General features: G+C 43.9%; 1 protein-coding gene across 3 annotated transcripts in view; it reads left to right on the top strand.

Moving 5' to 3' along the window:
* Positions 1 to 23,102, top strand: part of cep72 (centrosomal protein 72) — a 154,602-nt gene that overhangs the window by 122,797 nt on the left and 8,703 nt on the right. For all 3 annotated transcript variants that reach the window (XM_072560567.1, XM_072560570.1, XM_072560571.1), the window contains 5 exons: positions 5,076 to 5,380; positions 7,577 to 7,730; positions 8,977 to 9,182; positions 14,545 to 14,665; positions 15,162 to 15,273. In XM_072560567.1, the coding sequence (XP_072416668.1) occupies positions 5,076 to 5,380; positions 7,577 to 7,730; positions 8,977 to 9,182; positions 14,545 to 14,665; positions 15,162 to 15,273 (898 nt within the window). The remainder of the gene's footprint in view (positions 1 to 5,075; positions 5,381 to 7,576; positions 7,731 to 8,976; positions 9,183 to 14,544; positions 14,666 to 15,161; positions 15,274 to 23,102) is intronic.

Genomic DNA, 23,102 nt, shown 5'->3' on the forward strand with positions numbered 1-23,102 from the left:
GCTGTTGCAAATTCCTCATTGCTTCTATCTGTCTCTCCGACCGATCTATTCGATCTGATAAGATTCGCATCCAACAGCATTTATGGCAGATATAATCAGCAGTAATCCTTAAACTCTCTTTAAATTCCCACATCTGACAAGAAGTACATATCACTGCAAAGGCCATTTTTGCTCCTTCACAATCTACAGACCCAGAAAATAACATTGTCTTATTCCTCTACAAAACACTGCACCAGGTTAAATTAAGAGCTATGGCTTATATTTTAAGTTTAATCAAGAGACTTATCTCCAAAAACATATAAGCAAGAAAGAACCCACTCTACTCACTAATACAGCCTTTCTCTTGGACAGACTTAAAACAACAATGAACTTATCTGATTCTGTGTTGTGAACTTCACCCAAACCAGTTCCTCCAAGATTAGTTGTGAAATTCACTGTTTGTTAAATTTCCCAGATGCACTCCGATGTCCAGCGACACGTGAATTCAGAAACAGCAAAGGCAGTAGCTGTGCAGGTTGTCTATCTGTCTGTCTCTCTCTCTCTGTCTCTCTGTCTCTCTCTCTCTCTCTCTCTCGCACTTCCACACCATGTGCTTCCTTTGTCTGTTCTTCTCCCTTTTAAAACTGCTGTTGTTTGGACTTTTTTTCTAAAGTTCCAGAACAATGCAACAGCATATAAAACGATAATTGCTGCTCCTGGAATTCGAGGAAATCACCTCCAGCACCTAAAATACTTCAAAAAAAGGAGCAGCTTTTACAGCCAGAAATTTTTCCCATCCTCCATCTTGGATTACCCAGTTAATGAACTGTTCAACCTCTTCGTGGGAGCACAAAGATGGAGAGGTACAGGAAGGGAGGGAGGTATCTGAAATGGTACAGATGAATTTAAGTTCGGGCTGGAATGTGTTTGTGAAGTTGATGAATTGTTCAACCTCCTTGTGGGAGCACGAGGCCTGAGATGGTACAGGTGAATTTAAGGTCAGGATTTTGTCTGAGATGGTACAGGTGTATTTAATGTTGGGGGTTTTGTCTGAGATGGTACAGGTGAATTTAAGGTCGGGGTTTTGTCTGAGATGGGACAGGTGAATTTAATGTCGGGGTTTTGTCTGAGATGTTAAGTCAGACTTTATTGTCATTGAGTTATATATTTAAAGACAAAATAAATGGCAGATGCTGGAATCCAAAATAGACGAGCAGGAGACTGGAAGAACATTGCAAGCCCGGCAGCATCAAGGGTGGAAAGTCGATGCTTCAGGTATGACCCTTCTTCAGGACTGAGGGTGGGTGAAAGAGGAGCTGCAGATCAAGGTGGGGAAATGGAGGTGGATTTTGGGTAGTGAGGGAGTGATAAGTGAACACAGGTAGAGGTTTTGACCTGATTAGCCAATGGGAGGAATTAATCCAGTTGGTAACTGGAAGGAAGAGTCAGTAAGAGTAATGGAAGAGAGGGGGAGAAGCTGGAAAGGGATTTGGGGGAGTCATCCAGCTGAAGATCTCCCTGGGTGGTCGTCTTTCTTTTTACTGCAAATATGTTTCATATGAAAAGTTACCTTTAATAGAGAGAGTTTCCTAATTTTTTGGTTCTCTCTCGATGGCAGTTGCTCTCTCTAATTTTTGAAATGTCTGCATTGTATAAACCCAACATTGGATCTTCTCATTGATTCAATTTTGGCAAAACAATAAATTCAAACTCTGTTGAGTTTTAGTATCCTGGGAATAATTTAAACTGGTTAAATTTGCATTGTTGTCAAAAAAGCAACCAACTCAGGTATCCGTTTCACAATCCAATGTTACATGTTCTCATTTTTCAGTATACTCTGAGACTGCCATCTAGTCATATCACAGGTGCTTGTAAGCTCTTAGTTCAGACTAGCATTCACTCTCTCTTAAAGATACAGTACATGCCTTCAACATCATAGCAAGATGCATTAACTTAGATTATCTGTATGACTTGTGTATTGTTAGGCGATAGAGCTTTTTTGAGAGGGAGACCTGCGTAAAGTTCAAATGATACATCACACCATGTCAGGCTTCACTTTTTTTTATTACTCTGCAAGCGAGTCACAAAGTTCGAGAAATACTCAGGAGAGTTAACACTTTAGATAAATGATCTTTTTTCTAGAACTTGGAAAAGTTGGAGATATAACAAGTTTTAAACGAATACAAAGGTAGTGAGAGAGGGAGAACAAAAGAAAGATATGATATTAGAGAAAGTTGAAGACATTAGAGATTAATTGACAAATTGGAGGATGGTGCTGGGTCTCTTTTTTTCCTTGCACCATTATTCATTTTGTCATTAAGCCTCTCCTGTCTTCTACACTGTCATAGACCACTCCCAGCCATTTTGGTTTTCCTCCCCACCACCTTCCATGCCTTTCCTTGCCTCTGTGTTGGCTTAGAACCTGTTAAGTCCCTAGGATGGAAGTTGAAGCCTGAAATGTTATTTTTTTTCTTTCTCTTCCTCATGATGCTGGCTGACATGTTGATTATTTTCAACATTTTCTATTTTCACATTCAATTCTGAGAACTCATACCATTTTGCATTTGTGTGACAATTTATAAACTGCAATATGAAAACTCTTGGACAACTCTGAGATATTGATGAATAAAGTGCTATACTTTTATGGCAAAAGCATAAAATCAAATTGAACCAAATTAAAAACAACCCAAATAGGCATTATAACTTGACAACTGGCAAATTAGAAATAATTTACAATTAAATTTTAATTTAATCAACCTGTTCATACACATTATGACAAACCTCCAAAACAGGTTGAACCTCGATTTTCTATCCCAGAGGTAGGGGTATTGCCACAAGCCCATTACTATTTAGCAAAAACGCTATATTCCTAATCAGAGTTTAACATGTTGGACCTTAAAAGGGCTGCAGTCAATTGATACTTTTAATCCCCAAAGTCAGTTTGAACACACACTTGCAAAGCAAAAACAGTTTGCTTCTTTTTACAGAAATTCAGAATCAAACTCCCTGTTCTGTTTCCTTCCCATTGTATTTTCTGTGCAAAGGTTGGCTTTTGCAGACTTCAGTTGGAGGACAGAGAGAAGTCTCAAAGGTTCCCTGAGATTCCTGTTTCATTAATGATTAGAATGGAATACTTGTCAGCGTTCCGAAAAGACCACCCCCTCCGTGACTCCCTCGTCAGTTCCCCCCCCCCCCACCAACCCAATCCCCACTCCCGGCACCTTCCCCTGCAACCGCAAGAAATGCAAAACCTGCACCCACACCTCCCCCCTTACTTCCCTCTAAGGCCCCAAGGGATCCTTCCATATCCGCCACAAATTGACCTGCACCTCCACACACATCATTTATTGCATCCGCTGCACCCGATGTGGCCTCCCCTATATTGGGGAGACAGGCCGCCTACTTGCGGAACGTTTCAGAGAACACCTTTGGGACACCCGACCAACCAACCCAACCACCCCGTGGCTCAACACTTCAACTCCCCCTCCCACTCCACCAAGGACATGCAGGTCCTTGGACTCCTCCATTGCCAGACCATAGCAACACGACGGTTGGAGGAAGAGCACCTCATCTTCCGCCTCGGAACCCTCCAACCACAAGGGATGAACTCCGATTTCTCCAGTTTCCTCATTTCCCCTCCCCCCACCTTGTCTCAGTCAAATCCCTCGAACTCAGCACTGCCTTCCTAACCTGCAATCTTCTTCCTGACCTCTCCGCCCCCACCCCCACTCCGGCCTATCACCCTCACCTTGACCTCCTTCCACCTATCACGTTTCCAACGCCCCTCCCCCAAGTTCCTTCTTCCCACCTTTTATCTTAGCCTGCTAGACACACTTTCCTCATTCCTGAAGAAGGGCTGATGCCCGAAACGTCGATTCTCCTGTTCCTTGGATGCTGCCTGACCTGCTGCGCTTTTCCAGCAACACATTTTCAGCTAGAATGGAATACTACCAATATTGAGGCATTGCTTACTGAAAAGGCTGTCTGTACAAGAGTGCCCTCTGCTGGATTTTGATGGCCTCTCAACCTGTTCAATGATCAGAGCACTGTTTTACATTCTTCCACATTTAAGCTGATGACACCTAGCTCTACCACCACTTAGCTTCTTGACCTCTCCACCGCCTCTGTTACCTTGTAACTTGTTCCGATATGAGCTATGATTTCCTCCAGCTAAATACTAATTTGTTACATTTTGGCAGTAATTCAATTTTGCTTCCCCAACACTGCTACACGGTGAACAAGTTAATTCAAAACCTTGAACTTACTGACTGCATATCATCTCCATTTCAGAGGCTACCTATTTTCACCATCATCATGTCAGTCTTCCCTCCACTACAATCAAAATTCACTGCTGAAAACCTCATCCACTGCATTGTCACCCCCCGCAAACTACTGCAGTACTACCTTGACCAGGCTGACACCATGCACTCTCCAGTTCTGGTGCTATGAGATAGTAGTACTAACTACATCGCCACCGTGCTTTCAGTGTATTTTCCCAACCCACCCTAGCCCATTTTGCCCCTGGTGCTCTCATGGTTTCCTTTGCTGAGACTTCAGATCCTAGTTTCAGAATGAATTATGTGTCGTTGCAACTTCATTATTCACATTCGTGTCCAAAGTGATGTTTTGAGATCTTAGTGTGAAGACATATTTGCTCCTGTATTTTTTATAGCAATGTGTTGTTTGATTTGAAGACTGTGTTGATTTGTTTTTAACTGAGGTAGTGAGCAGAGAGCATTTAGATTCAGTTCTCCAGGGCTCAGGGTGCGCTGCACTGTCAGAGGTTCTATGTTTTCATCAAACTCTAGATCCATCTTCCTTCTCAGGTGGATGTGGAAGGTCCCAGGGTACTGTTGAATGACGAGTAGGGGAGTTCTCTTTGCTGCCCTGGTCAACATTTGTCTTTCAACAGCATCATAAAATCTCTTCATTTATCTTGCTATAGTCATAAGGTCTTGATTCATGAAAATTAGTGGTGTTGCTTTTGACTACAGTTCAATAATGACCACACATCGTGGGCAGTTGAGCTGGACTTTGAACTATCCTAAGATATTATTGAATTGGAAGTTCTTTGTAACATATGGTATTCTCTGCAGGCACCTCGCAGACACCAGGCCGTCACCTAGCCAATTCGATGGCATCTTGCACTTTCGCCGGTTCCTTTCCGTCCAATGACGTGAATGGAGAAAAGGAAAGAACCGAAGACCAGTTCATCAGGTTGGTACGTGATCATCCTGCAGAGATGCTAAAACTACTGGGTGGACAATCCTCAGCAGCCTTGAGTGTGCCAGCCTCTCATTCCAATCAAACAGGGCAGCCACATACAAGAAGGCATCCTACACCTCAGAAACCTGGTGGTGATGACAGAAAGGGAAATGCTACTGGCCCCAAAGGCTGTGAGGTGAGTTGCTGCACTCAACACAAGAGTTGAGAGAAGGAGAGGACAAGTGGAGCATAAACTGATGGTCTTGTGAATTTAAGCAAAGAAAAATTGCTGTGGATAAACAGAGCCTAAGAGAAAAAAAACAAAAATGCTGGAAAACTGTCAGTAGATCAGGCACAGCTGTAGACTGACCAGTTAACTCAGTTTCTCTCCCTCTACAGATGCTGCGTCAGTTTCTGAGTGTCTTCCAGCGTTTTCTATTTCTGTTCTAAATATTATTGATTAGTAGAATCAGGGTGCTGAAATCATCAGATGCTCCTGATTGAATCTTGTCCAGGTTACTGGCTTAAAACTTTCCAATCACATTTTTGCAGTATTTTGCCCTTTTATAAAAAGACACAGATTCCAACGCATCTAGTTATTTCCAAGGTATATCAGTAATCTTCTACTGCAGGGAAAAGCTAATTCAGAAATTAATTGTTATTTTAAAGCTTTCAGCATGAGGCATATCGTTCAAGTGCATGGTTAAAAACTATTATCCACTCTCTTGTTGGTATCCTACCTACGTCAAAGTGTAAATCCTGCATTTAAAGTTATAAAGTCATAGAGTACTACAGCACAGAGGCAGGCCAATCGGCCCAACTGATCCATGCTGACCAAAATGTCCATCCACACTCACCCCATTTCCCTGCACTTGGCCCATATCCTTCAAATGCTTTCCTATTGTCATGTATTTGTCCAAATACCTTTTAAATGTTGTTAATGCATCCGTTTCGACTGGCAGCTTATTCCATATGCATACCACCCTCTGTGTAAAAGAGTTTCCCTGTGGTTCCCTTTTATTCTTTCCCATCTTACCTTAAACTGATGCCCTTTAGTCCTTGATTCCCAACCCGAGGAAAAAGACTGAGTGCATTCTCTCTATCCAGGCCTCTCATGATCTTATACACTTCTATAAGATCCCCCATGCTCTTAAAAGTCCAATCTCTCTCTCTCTCGCTCTCTCGCTCTCTCTCTGTCTCTAACTTAGTCCCTTGAGACCAGGCAACATTCTTATAAATTCCTTCTGCACTCTTTCCAGTTTAATAACATCCTTCCAATTGCACAGTGACCAAAACTGAACACAATACTCCAAGTGTGGCCTCACCAATGTCCTGTACAATGGTAACATAACTTCCCAACTTCAATACTCAATGCCTTGACTGGTGAAGGCCAGTGTGCCAAAAGTTGTCTTCACTGCCCTGTCTGCCTGTGACTCTACCTTCAAAGAACACTGCACTTGAACTCCAAGGTCCTCTGTTCCATTACACCTTAGGGCCCTACCATTCACCATGAAACTCCTACCTTGATTTGACTTTCCAAAATACAACACCCCACACTTATCTATATTCAGTTCCATTTGCCATTTCTCCGCCCACTTGCCCAGCTGAACAAGGTTCTGCTGCAATTTCTGATAACCTTCCTCACTGTCCACGATACTGCCTATTTTAGTGTGATCTGCAGGCTTACTAATCATGTCTTGTACATTCTCATCCAAATCATTGATAAGCATAACAAACAGCAATGAACCCAGCACCGTCCCCTGAGACACTCCACCAGTCACAGCCCTCCAGTCTGACGAGCATCCTTGCACTATTACCCCCGTGTCTGACCATCAAACCGATTGTGTATCCAATTTGCCAGCTCTCTCTAGATTCCATGTGATTAACCTTCCAGAGCAGCCTACCTTGTGAAACCTGATCATTTGAATGGACAAAATCATATGCTACCAGTAGACAGGATGCACTAAACATGATAACCCACTCCAGTGGCCTCGGACGCTGATCTCCATCCAACACAGTGCAGTCTGTTGCCAACCCTAGCATGTCCATCTTGCTCAAGTTTGTCCTATGTGAAAACTCCTTAATGAGGGAGAAATATGTAAGCATAGTAAATCTGTCCTTTGAGGACAATACCGTTCTTCCACAGTGTGGCAGTGATAACTGGCAATGGATTGACTTAAAAGTTTTCAGTAAATGCTTTGAAGATGATTTTCTTCCTTTAATAAAAGCAGACTATTATTGCAAGGAATTGAACTTTATTTTGCCAGTTGGTAGATTGAGCAAATGCTGCAATGTATTTGACATCAGCTGATGTATTATTTTGTGGGGTTGTGAGAAAACAGTTAAAACTGAATTTTTCACTATTGTTTGGTGTATGATTTCCATTTTACAGACAGTTCAATCGATGTCCACTGACTTAGTGTCTATAGAATGTGGAAGAGCTGCTGAAATTTTTTTTAATACAAATCTCATGAATAAGCTTCTAGATCTTGTTGACAGATATTGGAATGGATCGAAGTCTCTTCATTGTAATGAAACATTTCTGAGTGAGTATTTTGCAGTTTTCTTTCATAAATGTACAGATATTTCATAGGATGAATGTGTGTTAAATAATAAGACGTTTGCTAGCCTATTTCCCCCAATTGCCTTCAGTGTCAGTTGTACTTCACTGATCAGCATACTCAACTCAACTCTTGGTCAGAGTATTTTGGGCTCCAGTTTCACTCCAGATATTTGAGCATAGCCAGGTGCTTGAGTGCAGTACTTAAGGGAATGCTTTACTATCAGACGTGCCATCATTCAGGTTAGATATCTGCCCTCAGTAGAATGGAAAAGATCCAATGGTCCAATTTTGAAGAAGATCAGGGGAGGTCTTCCCAGCGTTTTGGCTAATATTTATTCCACAACTCAATCACAATGTTTCAAAGATTCTTCACTATCTGTGAAGCACACTGGCATTTGCAGAAGTCATGAATAGCTCTATATCAATGCAAATCCAACTTACCATTGATGTTTTTTGGAACAGAATCTTCAGGAGTATTGAATATAGTCCAGGAATGAAACCGATGTCTTTGTCATTTTTCACAGTGAGGGTAAATTAAAACTCTTCCTTGTTGATGTAACGGATTAAAAAGAATAAACAAAGTATTTTATTGGTTTTCAGCTCTTTGATGAGTTTCCCTTTTAGGCTTTGCATTGCCTTAGGAAACCCACCCAGTGACATTGATCACTAACTAATTATGTAGTGGCTTTATCGTCATAGTTTTCATGTCAGTTACTAGGTTTGCAGTTAAGAAGCAGTTGTTTGCACAATATTATGCAGTATCAGACTTCTTTGAGTCAGACATCAGGTTGGGATGAAATGTCAATCTATGAGATTCATTGTGAAACTATGTTCTGATGCTCTATCAAGTAGCATCATCAGAGCATTTGGAACGCCTTCTCCTCTTCTTTTTCCTTAATCATCTCTCACTTCTTTCTTACCTCCTGTATGCTTCAAAACATCTTAAGAGTTATTTAATATTGCCCTCGCAATCTAAATCAACAATCTGATTTCCCTTTTCCAATAGGATCATCTTTCTAGAGTCATACTGCTTTGAACACAAGTGCTTCTGATTTCCAGCAAGACATTTTACATGGAGGTTTTTAATTGTCCTGTTTGTTCGAAACTCTTTACTGTTATATAGAATAAGCAGCGTAAATTGTACATTCACTTTATGCTCCCTGCTGTATGAAAACAGAGTGCTAAAGTAGTATGTTTTGCTGCTGACATTCATATTATTGTTTAAATAGAACAAGCAAGAAAAATGATGTGTGGCATTCACGAGCAAGTGGCACTCGAAAACCAGCCAGAAGAAACCAAGAAGCTTCAGGAAGGAATAAACGATTTAAGAGCGAAAAATGAGACTTTAGAAAACTGCCTTTGTCAGCAGAAACAACAGTATACTGAAGAATTCCAAAAGTTATCTGTGCAACTCACTCAAGCTCAAAGAGACATGGTAGGGAGAGTTCAATCATTAATTCAACCTACACCTGTGAAAGACAGATTGCATAAAGAGGAATTGTTTCAACAGGACCTTCAGCAATGTAATTGTTAGAAATCGAGATTAATGTTTCAGGTTTGAGACCACATTTTCTTCTAACTATTGAATTTGATTTGCATTGAGTTGGTACATTTTGCAGAACATCACGAGATCAGACAGAAGCTATACAGCCTGTTGAGCTTGTTCTTCCAATTTATTAGTTCATGGCTGATTTGTCACTTAAATCTATCTTGGTTTGGTAACAATTTTTTGGGGAGTGGAAAGAATGCTTCAAATTTCCACTATTCATTGTGTGGAGAGATACTTCATGTCAAACCCCTTCAGTAGCCTAGCTCTGATTTTAATGTTAAACACCTTTGCTCTGGAATCCTCCACAACAGGAAATAGTTGATCTCAATCAATTGCATTAATTTCATTAATCGTCTTAAGCATGCCAATTGAATGAACCCTTACTTTTTCGTATTCAGGGGAATTTGAACTTTGTGTATAATACCTATCCTCAATGTAATCCCTTAGTGCTTCACAAATGTAGCTGCATCAAAGATATTGATGATACTAACAGTTGAACAATTTAGAGTTTGATTCAGAGAAAGCCAACCTAAAAGAAAGTTGCACAAGAATGTCCAGTTGGTGTCAGTATTAACCTTTTTGTGTTGCAAGCAATTATCTCTGTAGCAGAATTGCCAATAGTTCCAAGATTTATCTCCAGTGAGATATATCAAGGTCCAAAAAAACTTCTGAATTCGTGGCTGATAAAAGGAACTTCCTTGTAAATTAAGCATTGGGAAAACCAAAGCCATCATCTTTGGCCTTCACAAAAACTTTGCCTCATCAGTGATTCTGTACCTACCCCAAACTATTGCCTCAGCATAAACCAGACTGTTCACAACCTGGGAGCCAGATGATCTTGAACTGAACTTGCAACCTTTTATTCTCAGTATCACAAACATTATGCGCAGACCCTATAGAAGGCTCTCCAGTGTGTTAACAATTCCAGGCAGGATACCTCAAATTGTTAAGTTCCCAGGTAGGGAATGATAAACTGGCTCCCCTTCTTTATTCACCCACCATCTCATTTTATTGCAATACTGTTTATTTAAAAGCAGATCCCTTGTGGATATCTTTCTGCCAGACCTAAATGAGCTTATATTTTAAAAGGAGCCAATTTAACTAGGCTTTCTTGAGTTAACATGGAGTGAGTTTATTATAACTAGCAGATAAAGTAAAACTCACCTAAGTCCCAGAGTACCATAGGGCTGCTGTCGCATCAAAAGGAGGCAACTGGTGATGGTTTAACATGAGGGTCACTAAACCTCAAGTGAAGGTTAAGAAGATGAGACCTTCATGTTGGCCTCAACCAATGCAGCAATTGAACCAACACTCAGCATTGCAAACCAGCCGTCAGCCAACTGAACTAACCAACACTGCTCCCCCCGTCCACCGTTACTTTCCATCGCTGTCCTGATTGCTCTTCTGTGTTCCAGCATCCTCAAATTCACCCAGTCTACGTTCCAGGATACCACCCACCACACTCCAGAGCAAGATCTACCTTTCTGGGCCACGTTTTCACAGGTCAGATTTGAGGGGCCATGAAGTATCCTGTCCCTGTGTATCTGGTCTAGAAGTGAAAACCTGAGACTAAGTCCTGGTCCCTTGTCGCCCTCGAACCCTCTGACTTCTATTGTGCTGTCCATCCACACATTGGTATTTAAAGTTCTCATACTTGTGTTTAAGTTTTCCATAGTCTTAGTACTCCATACCTCACTAACCTTCTGTAGCCTGACAACCCTCCAGGAGCTCTGTATTCCTCCAGTTCTGGCCTGTCATATATCTCCCAAGAGGCAGAAGTGGGTACTGCAGACTAGATACTGGATTAGTGGTGCTGGAAGAGCACAGCAGTTCAGGCAGCATCCGACGAGCAGCGAAATCGACGTTTTGGGCAAAAGCCCTTCATCAGGAATAAAGGCAGTGAGCCTGAAGCGTGGAGAGATAAGCTAGAGGAGGGTGGGGTTGGGGAGAGAGTAGCATAGAGTACAATGGGTGAGTGGGGGAGGAGATGAAGGTGATAGGTCAAGGAGGAGAGGGTGAGTGGATAGGTGGAAAAGGAGATAGGCAGGTCGGACAAGTCAAGGAGACAGTGCTGAGCTGGAAGAGTGGGAGGGGGAGTTGAAATGTTGGGCCACGGGGCGGTTTGGTTGATTGGTGCGGGTGTCTCGGAGATGTTCCCTAAAGCGCTCTGCTAGGAGGCGCCCAGTCTCCCCAATGTAGAGGAGACCGCATCAGGAGCAATGGATGCAATAAATGATATTAGTGGATGTGCAGGTGAAACTTTGGATGTGGAAGGCTCCTTTAGGGCCTTGGATAGAGGTGAGGGAGGAGGTGTGGGCACAGGTTTTACAGTTCCTGCGGTGGCAGGGGAAAGTGCCAGAATGGGAGGGTGGGTCGTAGGGGGGTGTGGACCTGACCAGGTAGTCACGGAGGGAACGGTCTTTGCGGAAGGCGGAAAGGGGTGGGGAGGGAAATATATCCCTGGTGGTGGGGTCTTTTTGGAGGTGGCGGAAATGTCGGCGGATGATTTGGTTGATGCGAAGGTTTGTAGGGTGGAAGGTGAGCACCAGGGGCGTTCTGTCCTTGTTACGGTTGGAGGGGTGGGGTCTGAGGGCGGAGGTGCGGGATGTGGACGAGATGCGTTGGAGGGCATCTTTAACCACGTGGGAAGGGAAATTGCGGTCTCTAAAGAAGGAGGCCATCTGGTGTGTTCTATGGTGGAACTGGTCCTCCTGGGAGCAGATATGGCGGAGGCGGAGAAATTGGGAATACGGGATGGCATTTTTGCAAGAGATAGGGTGGGAAGAGGTATAATCCAGGTAGCTATGGGAGTCGGTTAGTTTGTAAAAAATGTCAGTGTCAAGTCGGTCGTCACTAATGGAGATGGAGAGGTCCAGGAAGGGGAGCGAGGTGTCAGAGATGGTCCAGGTAAATTTAAGGTCAGGGTGGAATGTGTTGGTGAAGTTGATGAATTGCTCAACCTCCTCGCGGGAGCATGAGGTGGCACCAGTGCAGTCATCAATGTAACGGAGGAAGAGGTGGGGAGTGGTGCCGGTGTAACTACGGAAGATCAACTGTTCTACATAGCCAACAAAGAGACAGGCATAGCTGGGGCCCATACGTGTGCCCATGGCTACGCCTTTGGTCTGGAGGAAGTGGGAGGATTCAAAGGAGAAATTGTTAAGGGTGAGGACCAGTTCGGCCAAATGAATGAGAGTGTCGGTGGAAGGGTACTGTTGGGGACGTATGGAGAGGAAAAAACGGAGGGCTTGGAGGCCCTGGTCATGGCGGATGGAGGTGTAGAGGGATTGGATATCCATGGTGAAGATGAGGCTTTGGGGGCCGGGGAAACGGAAGTCTTGGAGGAGGTGGAGGTCGTGGGTGGTGTCTCGAACGTATGTGGGGAGTTCCTGGACTAGGGGGTACAGGACAGTGTCAAGGTAGGTAGAGATGAGTTCAGTGGGGCAGGAGCATGCTGAGACCATGGGTCGGCCAGGGTGGTCAGGCTTGTGGATCTTGGGAAGGAGGTAGAACTGGGCAGTGCGGGGTTCCTGGACTATGAGGTTGGAAGCTGTGGGTGGGAGATCTCCTGAGGTGAAGAGGTTCTGTATGGTCTGGGAGATGATGGTTTGGTGATGGGGGGTGGGGTCATGGTCGAGGGAGCAGTAGGAAGAGGTATCCTCGAGTTGGCATTTGGCTTCAGCGGTGTAGAGGTCAGTGCGCCAGACTACCACTGCGCCCCCTTTATCCGCTGGCTTAATGGTGAGGTTGGGATTAGAGCAGAGGGATTGGAGGGCTGCACGTTGTGAGGGTGAGAGATTGGAGTGGGGGAGGGGGGTCGACAGGTTGAGGCGGTTAATGTCCCGGCGGCAGTTGGAAATGAAGAGGTCGAGGGCAGGTAATAGGCCAGCGCGGGGTGTCCAGGTGGATGCAGTGTGTTGGAGGTTGGCGTAGGGGTCCTCGGAAGGTGGGCGGGTGTCCTCATTGTGAAAGTAAGCTCGGAGGCGGAGGCGACGGAAGAATTGTTCGATGTCACGTCGTGTATTAAATTCATTGATGCCTGGACGGAGGGGGATGAAGGTGAGTCCTTTGCTGAGGACTGATCGTTCGTCCTCAGTGAGTGGGAGGTCTGGAGGGATGGTGAAAACTCGGCAGGGCCGGGAGCTGGGATCTGGTGTGGGTGTGGAGCTGGGAGTGGGGTCGGAGCCAGTACCTGGAGTGGGTGTGATGGTGGGGCGAATGGGGGTGGAGGCATGAGCTGGGGTAATGTTGCCCTCGGGGTTCTGGGGTGTGGGGATAGTGACAGTGGGGTCTGTGGGGGGCGTGTCAGCAGAATGCAGGTGAGTGGCGCTGGTGGGGCGGAAGTGGTGGTGACTGCAGACTAGAGTCAAGATTAGAGTGTTGCTGGAAAAGCACAGCAGGAATGTGCTTCATCATTCCTGATGAAAGGCTTTTGCCTGAAATGTCGATTTTCCTGCTCCTTGGATGCTGCTGACCTGTGCTTTTCCAGCATCACCCTAATCTTGATATATCTCCCAATCCCTTTGTTTCACCACTGGTGGTTGTTGCTTTCAACTGACTGGATCATACGATCTGGAAATCTATCCTCAAATCTATTTTACTCTCCTACCTCAATAAAAGTCACCTTCTATTATTTCCTTCTTTGTCAATTTCCATCTGATTAAAATCCTATAAGGCATTTTGCATGGTTTAGAATGCTAAAGGCGTTATATAATTGTAAACAAGTGTTGCAGCCTTACCAACAACATCATGGCACAATGATAGCACTGTGTTCCTTGGAGCAGCTGATGCTATCTTTAGGAAGCTGGAACATATGCCTGGGCATATGTAGAAAAACATTGGGGGTATTATTGGCAGAAGAAGTGTAACAATACATTTCTTGGAATGCTGAGATCTCTGAATGAAATTTTTAAAAAACTTGTAAGAGTGTAAAGACAACATCAAGACAACAAACAAAAAATAGGATTAACCTTGGTCGAAAAATGATAGGACAGAACCATAGTTTAAGATTGGCAAATGTTTAAAACTTTTATGTGGTAGACTGAGCAGTGTGATGGTGTCATAAATGATGAATGTTCTGCCTCTTAAACTGCACTGTGTGAAACATGATCAGCAACTAACTACTGGTGAATACAATTTGATAAAATTCTGGAGCATTGTTGCAAAAGTAAATGTTTGTTGGTTGTTTTTTTATCCATGTCACAAACTTTTTCATGTGTTCCAATTTGCTCTGGCTTTGCTTTAATAGGAAATAATGAAGGATTGTTTAGGTCAAACTTTGGATGAGAAAAATCATTTGCAGAATCACCTGATAAAACTTGAACAAAAAGCACTTAATACATCCAGTTCCAAAAACCAACAAGTTGAAGGTGAGTTCTGTGTATGAACGTTTTGTGAATTCACTAAATTAGCATGCTTTGAGTGTGTAGACTTTGTGAAATATTTTGAAAGTGAACGCTTGTTTTATGATTAAAAACTAACCAGTTTACAGTCTACACAGTGCCTAAACCTTGACCTTGCTGCGCCAAAAGATTAGGAAAGGAATTTAAATGTAACAAATATATTAACACAAGTTTGCAGGGATTAGTTAACTTTTTTCTGCTATGTAGAGAATTCAGGTGATCTCTAGTGGCTTTATCAGAGGTCTGTAACTAGCAGCAGAGTCATTTGTGATCGTTAAATGTTCCTGATCTTTGACGATTCTGGCTATTTCTGTGGTCAATCGATGAGACTCTTATTCTTGAGCCAGTCAGCTTTGAGCTGAAGTCCAGAACTTCCCATAATCCAGAGCTGCAGCAATGAAAGTGGCATGTTTGACATGAGGCATTAAAATGTAATGTATAATTTCTGTTTTTGTATATTTAGAGCTCCAGAACCACAACCAGAAGTTGCAATGTGAGATTGACAATCTGAAGCAGAAGGCCCAGTATTACACCAAAATCCAGGAACTGGTTGACAAGCTCCAGGAAAGCCACAGGTAATAGCAGGGCATTCATTTGCAAACATAATCCTGTTCATGTTCTAAAGTGTAGTGACCATTTGCAAATCTTTTCCACAAATGAGCATCAGATTGCATCCTTTACTCTGGGGAAATTTGCATAACAGGATGGTTCGCCTTTTGCGACATCATCTCTGCATTAACTTTCCCACTCTTCACTATGTCCTTTGACATCAGTGCATCATCCAATTTTCTCTTTCTCTTCAGTGACCAGTACTCCCCTCCCCTCCTTGAGGTGTGGAAGGAATCCTCTTAATGAGCATCTGCCTCAAGCCTTGGAGGGAGTTTAAATGTTTTATCTCCTGTCTTTTATCCAGGAGCAAAATAAGGTCTAATCTACTATATGGAGACAGGCAAGCATGATGCAGAGGGATTGCATAGGTTATAGAGTCGTACAGGTATACAACATGGAGATAGGCCCTTCAGCCCAACTCCTCCATGCCAACCAGATTTCCTAAACTGAACTACTCCTATTTGCCTACATTTGGCCCATGCTCCTCTAAATTTTTCCTATCCATGTACCTGTTCAAATGTCTTTTAAATGTTGTAATTATACCGGCCTCTACCCCTTCCTCTGGCAGCTCGTTCCATTTACCCGCCACCTTTGTGGTAAAGTTGCCCCTCAGGTCCCTTTTAAATCTTGTCCCCTCTCACCTTAAACCTATGTCCTCTTGTTTTGGACTCCCATACCCTGGGGAAAAGACTTTGGCTATTCATCTCATCTGTGCCGCTCATGATTTTATAGACCCCTTAGCCTCATCCTGTTCAGGGGAAAGAAAGTCCCAGCCTATCCAGCCTCTCCTTATAATTCAAGCCTTCCAGTCTCAGTACCATCCTTGTAAATCTTTTTTTTTCAAGCTTTCCAGTTTATTAACATCCTTCCTATAGCAGGGTGACCAGAATTGTAACAGTACTCCAAATGTGGCTGTACCAATGTCTTGTACAGCTGTAAGATGACATCCCAACTCCTGTATTCATTGCTGTGACCCATGAAGACAAGAGTGACAAACACCTTCTTCACCAGCCTGTCTACCTGTGACGCTACTTTCCAGGAGCTATGTACCTACATCCCTAAGTCTCTCTGTTTGAGAGTACTCCCCAGAGGCCTACCATTAGCTATGTAAGTCCTGCCCTGGTTTGTCTTACCAAAATGCAACATCTTGCTTTTATCTGAAATGAACATCAGATCACTGACCCAGTTGATCAATATCCCACTGTACTCTTAGTTAACTTTCTTCTCTGTCCACTATACCACCAATTTTGGTGTCATCTACAAACTTACTAACCAGGACCCGTATATTCTCAACCAAATCATTTAGACAGATGACGAACAACAGTGGACCCAGCACTGATCTTTGCGGTACACTGCTGATTACAGGCCTCCAAACTGAGAAACAACCTTCTACCATAACCCTTTATCTTCTTCTGTCAAGCCAATTCTGTATCGATTGGCTATCTGTCCCTGGATCCCTTACTTAACCAGTCTACCTTGTCGAATGCCTTGCCAAAGCCCATGTAGACAACATCTACTGCACTGCTGTCATCTATCCTCTTTGCTACCTCTTCAACAAACAAATTTGAGAGAGATGATTTCCCATTTTTCATTGGGCAGCATGGTGGCTCAGTGGTTAGCACTGCTGCCTCACAGAGCCAGGGACCCGGGTTCGATTCCAACCTCGGGCGACTGTACATCTCCTCGTGTCTGCATGGGTTTCCTCTGGGTGCTTCAGTTTCCTTCCATAGTCTAAAGACGTTCAGGTGAGGTGAATTGGCCATGCTAAATTGCTCAGTGTTCAGGGATGTGTAAGTTTGGCGCATTAGTCAGGGGAAAAGGGTCTAGGTGGGTTACTCTTTGGATGGTTGATGTGGACTTGTTGGGTCAAATGGCTTGTTTCTACACTGTAAGGAATCTATGATTCTATGCGTGAAGCCTTGCTGACTATTCCAATCAGACCTTTCCTTTCCAAATGCATGAAGATCCCGGTCTCTCAGAATCCCCTCCAACAACTTACCCACCATTGTTGTTAGGCTCACCAGTCTGTAATTCCATGGTTTTTCCTTGCAACCTTTCTTAAATAATGGCACATTATCCATCTACCAGGCTTCCAGTGCCTCACCAGTGGCTTTTGATGATACAAATATGTCCACTAGGCCCCCCACAATTTCTTCCCTAGTTTCCCACAATATCCTGGGATGAAGTTAAAAATCACACAACACCAGGTTGATCACCACCTGATGAAGGAGCTGCGCTCCGAAAGCTAGTGTTCCCGATTAAATCTGTTGGACTATAACCTGGTGTTGTGTGATTTTTAACTTTGTACCCCTGTCCAACACCGGCATCTCCAAATCGTGTCCTGGGATACTATTTGATCAAGTCCAGGGATTTATCGGCCTTTGTGTTTTAAGATCTCCAGTATCACCTCTTCCTTAATGTAGACTGTTTTCAAGATGTAATTATTTACATCTCCCGTGTTCTCTAGCTTCCATTTCTTTCTCCATGGTAAATACTGATGAGAAATATTCATTTAGGGTCTCCTCTATCTCCTGTGACTCCACACATAGACAAACTCATTGACCTTTGTGAGGCCATATTCTCTCCTTCATTACTCTTTTGGCCTTAGTCTGCTTGTAGAATCTCTTTGCAGTTTGCTTTACCTTGTCTGGGCAAAGCTATCTCATGTCCCCTTGGTGCCATCCTGGTTTCCCTCTTACGTGTACTCCTACACTGTCTACACTCCTCAAAAGATTCAGTTGATCCCAGCTGCCAATACCTGATGAATGCTTCCTTATTTTTCTTGACTAGAGCCTCAATGTTTCTCGTCATTCAGTGTTCCCTATTCCTGCAAAACTTGCTCTTCACACTAACAGGAACATGCTGGTCCTGAACACTCATTATCTCATTTTTTAAAACCTCACACTTATCAGATGCGCCTTCCCCAATCAATGTTGCAAGTTCCTAAATGATACCATCATATTGTCCTTGCCCCAGTTTAGAAGTTTAACTTTTGGACCAGACATGTCCTTTTCCATAACTATTTTGAAACCAATAGAATTATGGTCACTGGTCCCAGAGTGTTCTCCCACTGACACCTCAGTTACTTGTCCTGCCTTATTTCCCAAGAGGTCAAGTTTTGCCCCTTCTGTAGTAGAATCATCCACATATTGTTCCTGAAAACATTTAACAAATTCCACTCATCCAAGCCTTTAACACTATGACTATCCCAGTCTATATTTGAAAAGTTAAAATCCCTTACTATTACAACCCTATTATTCTCCTTATATGTTTGCTCCTCAATTTCCCACTGACTATTGAGAACCTACAGTATATTCCATCAAAGTGATCACCTTCTTATTTCTCAATATCCCCCCCCCATATAGCCTGATTGGATGATCCCCAGGAATATTCTTTCTTAGTAGTGCTGTTATGTTCTCCCTTATCAGAAACGCCGCTCCCCTCCTCTCTTGCTGCCCCTTCAATCCTTCCCTGTACCCTGGAACATTGAACTGCCAGTCCTGTATCTCCCTCAGCCATGTTTCTGTAATAGCTATGATATCCCAGTCCCATATACCCATCTGTGCCTTAAGTTCATCTGCATTACCTACAGGTCATTCATTGGTTTTCCCTCGTTTCCTGCTGTTTTTGCCTGCCTTGTCTACTTTGCTTGCTCTCATTTGCTACTGTACCAGCCTCAACCTTCTGTTTTGTCTCACAACTGTTTAGGGTCCCAACCCCATGCCTGACTAATTTAAACCCTCCCATGTGATCCGTTGCTTTTTGTTATTTACATTAATGATTTGGATGTGAACATAGAGTCATAGAGATGTACAGCATGGAAACAGACCTTTCGGTCCAACCCGTCCATGCCGACCAGATATCCCAACCCAATCTAGTCCCACCTGCCAGCACCCAGCCCATAGCCCTCCAAACCCTTCCTATTCATATACCCATCCAAATGCCTCTTAAATGTTGCAATTGTACCAGCCTCACCACATCCTCTGGCAGCTCATTCCAAGCACACACCACCCTCTGCGTGAAAAAAGTTGCCCCATAGGTCTCTTTTATATCTTTCCCCTCTCACCCTAAACCTATGCCCTCTAGTTCTGGACTCCCCGACCCCAGGGAAAAGACTTTGCCTATTTATCCTATCCATGCCCCTCATAATTTTGTAAACCTCTATAAGGTTACCCCTCAGCCTCCGGGCTCCAGGGAAAACAGCCCCAGCCTGTTCAGCCTCTCCATGTAGCTCAGATCCTCCAACCCTGGCAACATCCTTGTAAATCTTTTCTGAACCCTTTCAAGTTTCACAACATCTTTCCGATAGGAAATGTCCTGTACAGCCGCAACATGACCTCCCAACTCTGTACTCAATACTCTGACCAATAAAGGAAAGCATACCAAACGCCTTCTTCACAATCCTATCTACCTGCGACTCCATTTTCAAGGAGCTATGAACCTGCACTCCAAGGTCTCTTTGTTCAGCAACACTCCCTACGACCTTACCATTAAGTGTATAAGTGCTGCTAAGACTTGCTTTCCCAACATGCATAACCTCGCATTTATTTGAATTAAACTCCATCTGCCACTTCTCAGCCCATTGGCCCATCTGGTCCAGATCCTGTTGTAATCTGAGGTAACCCTCTTTGCTGTCCACTACACCTCCAATTTTGGTGTCATCACATGGGAGATATGGTTAGTACGTTTACAGATGGAGGTGTAATGGACAGCAAAGAAGGTTACCTCAAAGTGCAACAGGACCTTGATCAGATGGGCCAATGGACCGATGAGTGGCAAGTGCAGTTATATGTAGATGAATGTGAGGTGCTGCATTTTGGAAAGGCAAATCTGAGCAGGACTTACACACTTAATGGTAAAATCCTGGTGAGTGTTGCTGAACAAAGAGACCTTGGAGTGCAGATTCATAATTACTTGAAAGTGGAGTCACAGATATATAGGATAGTGAAGAAGGCATTTAGTATGCTTGTCTTTATTGGTCAGTGCATTGAGTACAGATGTTGCAGCTGTACAGGACGTTGTTTAGCCCACTATTGGAATACTGCATGCAATTCCCTGGTCTCCCTGGTATAGGAAGGTTGTTGTGAAACTTGAAAGGGTTCAGAAAAGATTTACAAGCATGTTGCCAAGGTTGGAGGGTATGAGCTGAAGGAAGAGGCTAAATAGGCTGGGGCTCATTTTCCCTGGAGCATCAGAGGCTGCGGGCTGACCTTGGACGTTTATAAAATCTTGAGAGGCATGGATAGAGTAAATAGACAAGGTCTTTTTCCTGGGGTGGGGCAGTCCAAAACTAGAGGGTATAGGTTTAAGATGATTGGGGAAAGAGTTAAGAAGGATATAAGGGGCAATGTTTTCAGCAAAGGCCGGTGTGTACTGCCAGAGGAAGCAGTGGAGGTTGGAACAATTATATCATTGAAAAGGCATCTAGATGGGTATATGAATAGGAAGGTTTTAGAGGGATATGAGCCAAATACTAGTAAATGGGACTAGATTTATTTAGGATGTCTGGTCGGCATGGACGAGTTGGACCAAAGGGTCTGCTTCTGTGCTATATATTTCTATGACTCTAAGTAGCTCAAGCAAACCTCCCCACCAGGATATTAGTTCCTACTCCTGTTCAAGTGCAACCCGTTCCTCTTGTACAAGTCACTTCAGCCCCAGCAAAGATCTCAATGATCCAAAAACCTGAATCTCTGCCCACTGCACCAACCCCTCCGACATGCCCTATCCTCCTTTACCTACTCTCACTAACATGTGGCACTGGGTGCAATTCATAGAGTGCTACCCTTGAGGTCATGCTTTTTGACCTTCTGCCTAACTCCCTATGTAGCATCTGCAGGACTCATCCCTTTTTTCTATCTATGGCATTGGTGCCAATGTGTACAATGACCACTGGCTGCTAATGCTCCCCTTTGAGAATTTGCTGCAGTTGCAACTGCTCCCAGACATCCTTGACCCTGGCCTCAGGGAGGCAATACACCATCCTGGAGTCTTACTCGCAGGCACAGAAATACCTGTCTGTTCCCCTGACTAGAGACACCGATCATAATTGCTTGCTTGGTCTTTCCAATAACTTGCTTTACAGCAGAGACAGTCGTGGTGCCACAGACCTGACTGCCACTGCTATTTTCTTCTGAGAGGCTATTCCCCCAACAGTATCCAAACCGTATACCTGTTAGAGAGGGGGATAGCCACAGGAGATGCCTGTGCTACCTGCCTACCTCTCCTGGTGATCATCTACCTGGCTGATGCTGTAGTGTAACTACCTCCCGATCTATCACACTCTGTACCTCCTCAGCATGTCCAACTGCTGTTCCAACCAATCCATGCAGTCTGAGAGGAGCTGCAGCAGGACATATTTCCTGCAGATATAGTCACCAGGGATGTTAACTGCTCACTGATCTCCAACATCTGACAGGTGGTGCATACCAGTCCACTGACTTGCTTTTGAACTGAATCCTGTAAGGTTTAAAAACTTTAAAAGATTTTTTGAGAATAAATAAGCTAAGTAGGTCCCTGACCTTGCTTGAACAAAGACTTACAAAATAATAGTTTGGAAATACCCATCTGGACTTACCAATCAGCTTCTGCTGTTGGTCCCACTCACTTTCTGAACTGTTAGGCCTGTTCTAGTTCTGCCCCCACTGAACCTGTGGAAGTATTAAGGGAAACCAGCCACAGCAATGTGTCTCTCCCCAACTTCCCTGAACTCCCATACTTATCTTAACCACCAGCGTTTCACTGTCTGCAGTTGGCACTCTATTGTGTTGTTACCAACTGTCTCAGCACCTTAAGGTTATCCATGTGTGATTCTTCTTCTCTACCTGCACCTCCATCCCATGCCGCCGCCCCAGAAAATGACTCTCTGAGAGATGCACATAAATTGAATGATCAGATCAGATTGCCTACAGTATGGAAACAGGCCCTTCGGCCCAACAAGTCACACTGACCCTCCAAACAGTAACCCATCCAGACCCATTCCCCTACCCTATATTTACCCTTGACTAATGCATCTAACACTATGGGCAATTTAGCATGGCCGCTTCACCTGACCTGCACATCTTTGGATTGTGGGAGGAAACCGGAACACACTGGGAGAATGTGCAAACTCCACACAAACAGTAGCTAGAAGTGGGAATCGAAGTCGGGTCCCTGGTGCTGTGAGGCAGCAGTGCTAAGCAAATGAATGAGAGAGAATCTAACCATCATCCCTCGACGTTCAGTGGCATTGCCATTGCTAAATACCTTAAGGAGAAAGTGAGGACTGCAGATGCTCGAGATCAGAGCTGAAAATGTGTTGCTGGAAAAGCGCAGCAGGTCAGGCAGCATCCAAGGAACAGGAGAATCGATGTTTCGGGCATAAGCCCGATTCCTGAAGAAGGGCTGATGCCCGAAACGTCGATTCTCCTGTTCCTTGGATGCTGCCTGACCTGCTGCGCTTTTCCAGCAACACATTTTCAGCTCTAAATACCTTAAGGTAACATCCTGGAGGTTACCATTCACTAGAAATTGAACTGAACTAGCCATATAAATACTGTGGCCAGAAAAGTAGGTCAGAGGCTGGGAATCCTGCATTAAGTAACTTGAGACCTGATTCCCCAAAGCCTGTCCACAATCTATAAAGCAGAACTGAGGACTGCGATCGAATGCTCTCCACTTGCCTGGATGAGTGCCACTCTAACAACATTCAAGAAGATTTACACTAACCAGGAGAAAGAAGGCCGTTTGATTGGCACCACATGCACAAATATTTACTTACTCCAACACCAATGCACAGTAGCAGCAGTGTGTACCA

This window comes from Chiloscyllium punctatum, chromosome 41 (assembly GCF_047496795.1).
Source record: "Chiloscyllium punctatum isolate Juve2018m chromosome 41, sChiPun1.3, whole genome shotgun sequence".
Classification (NCBI taxonomy): domain Eukaryota; kingdom Metazoa; phylum Chordata; class Chondrichthyes; order Orectolobiformes; family Hemiscylliidae; genus Chiloscyllium; species Chiloscyllium punctatum.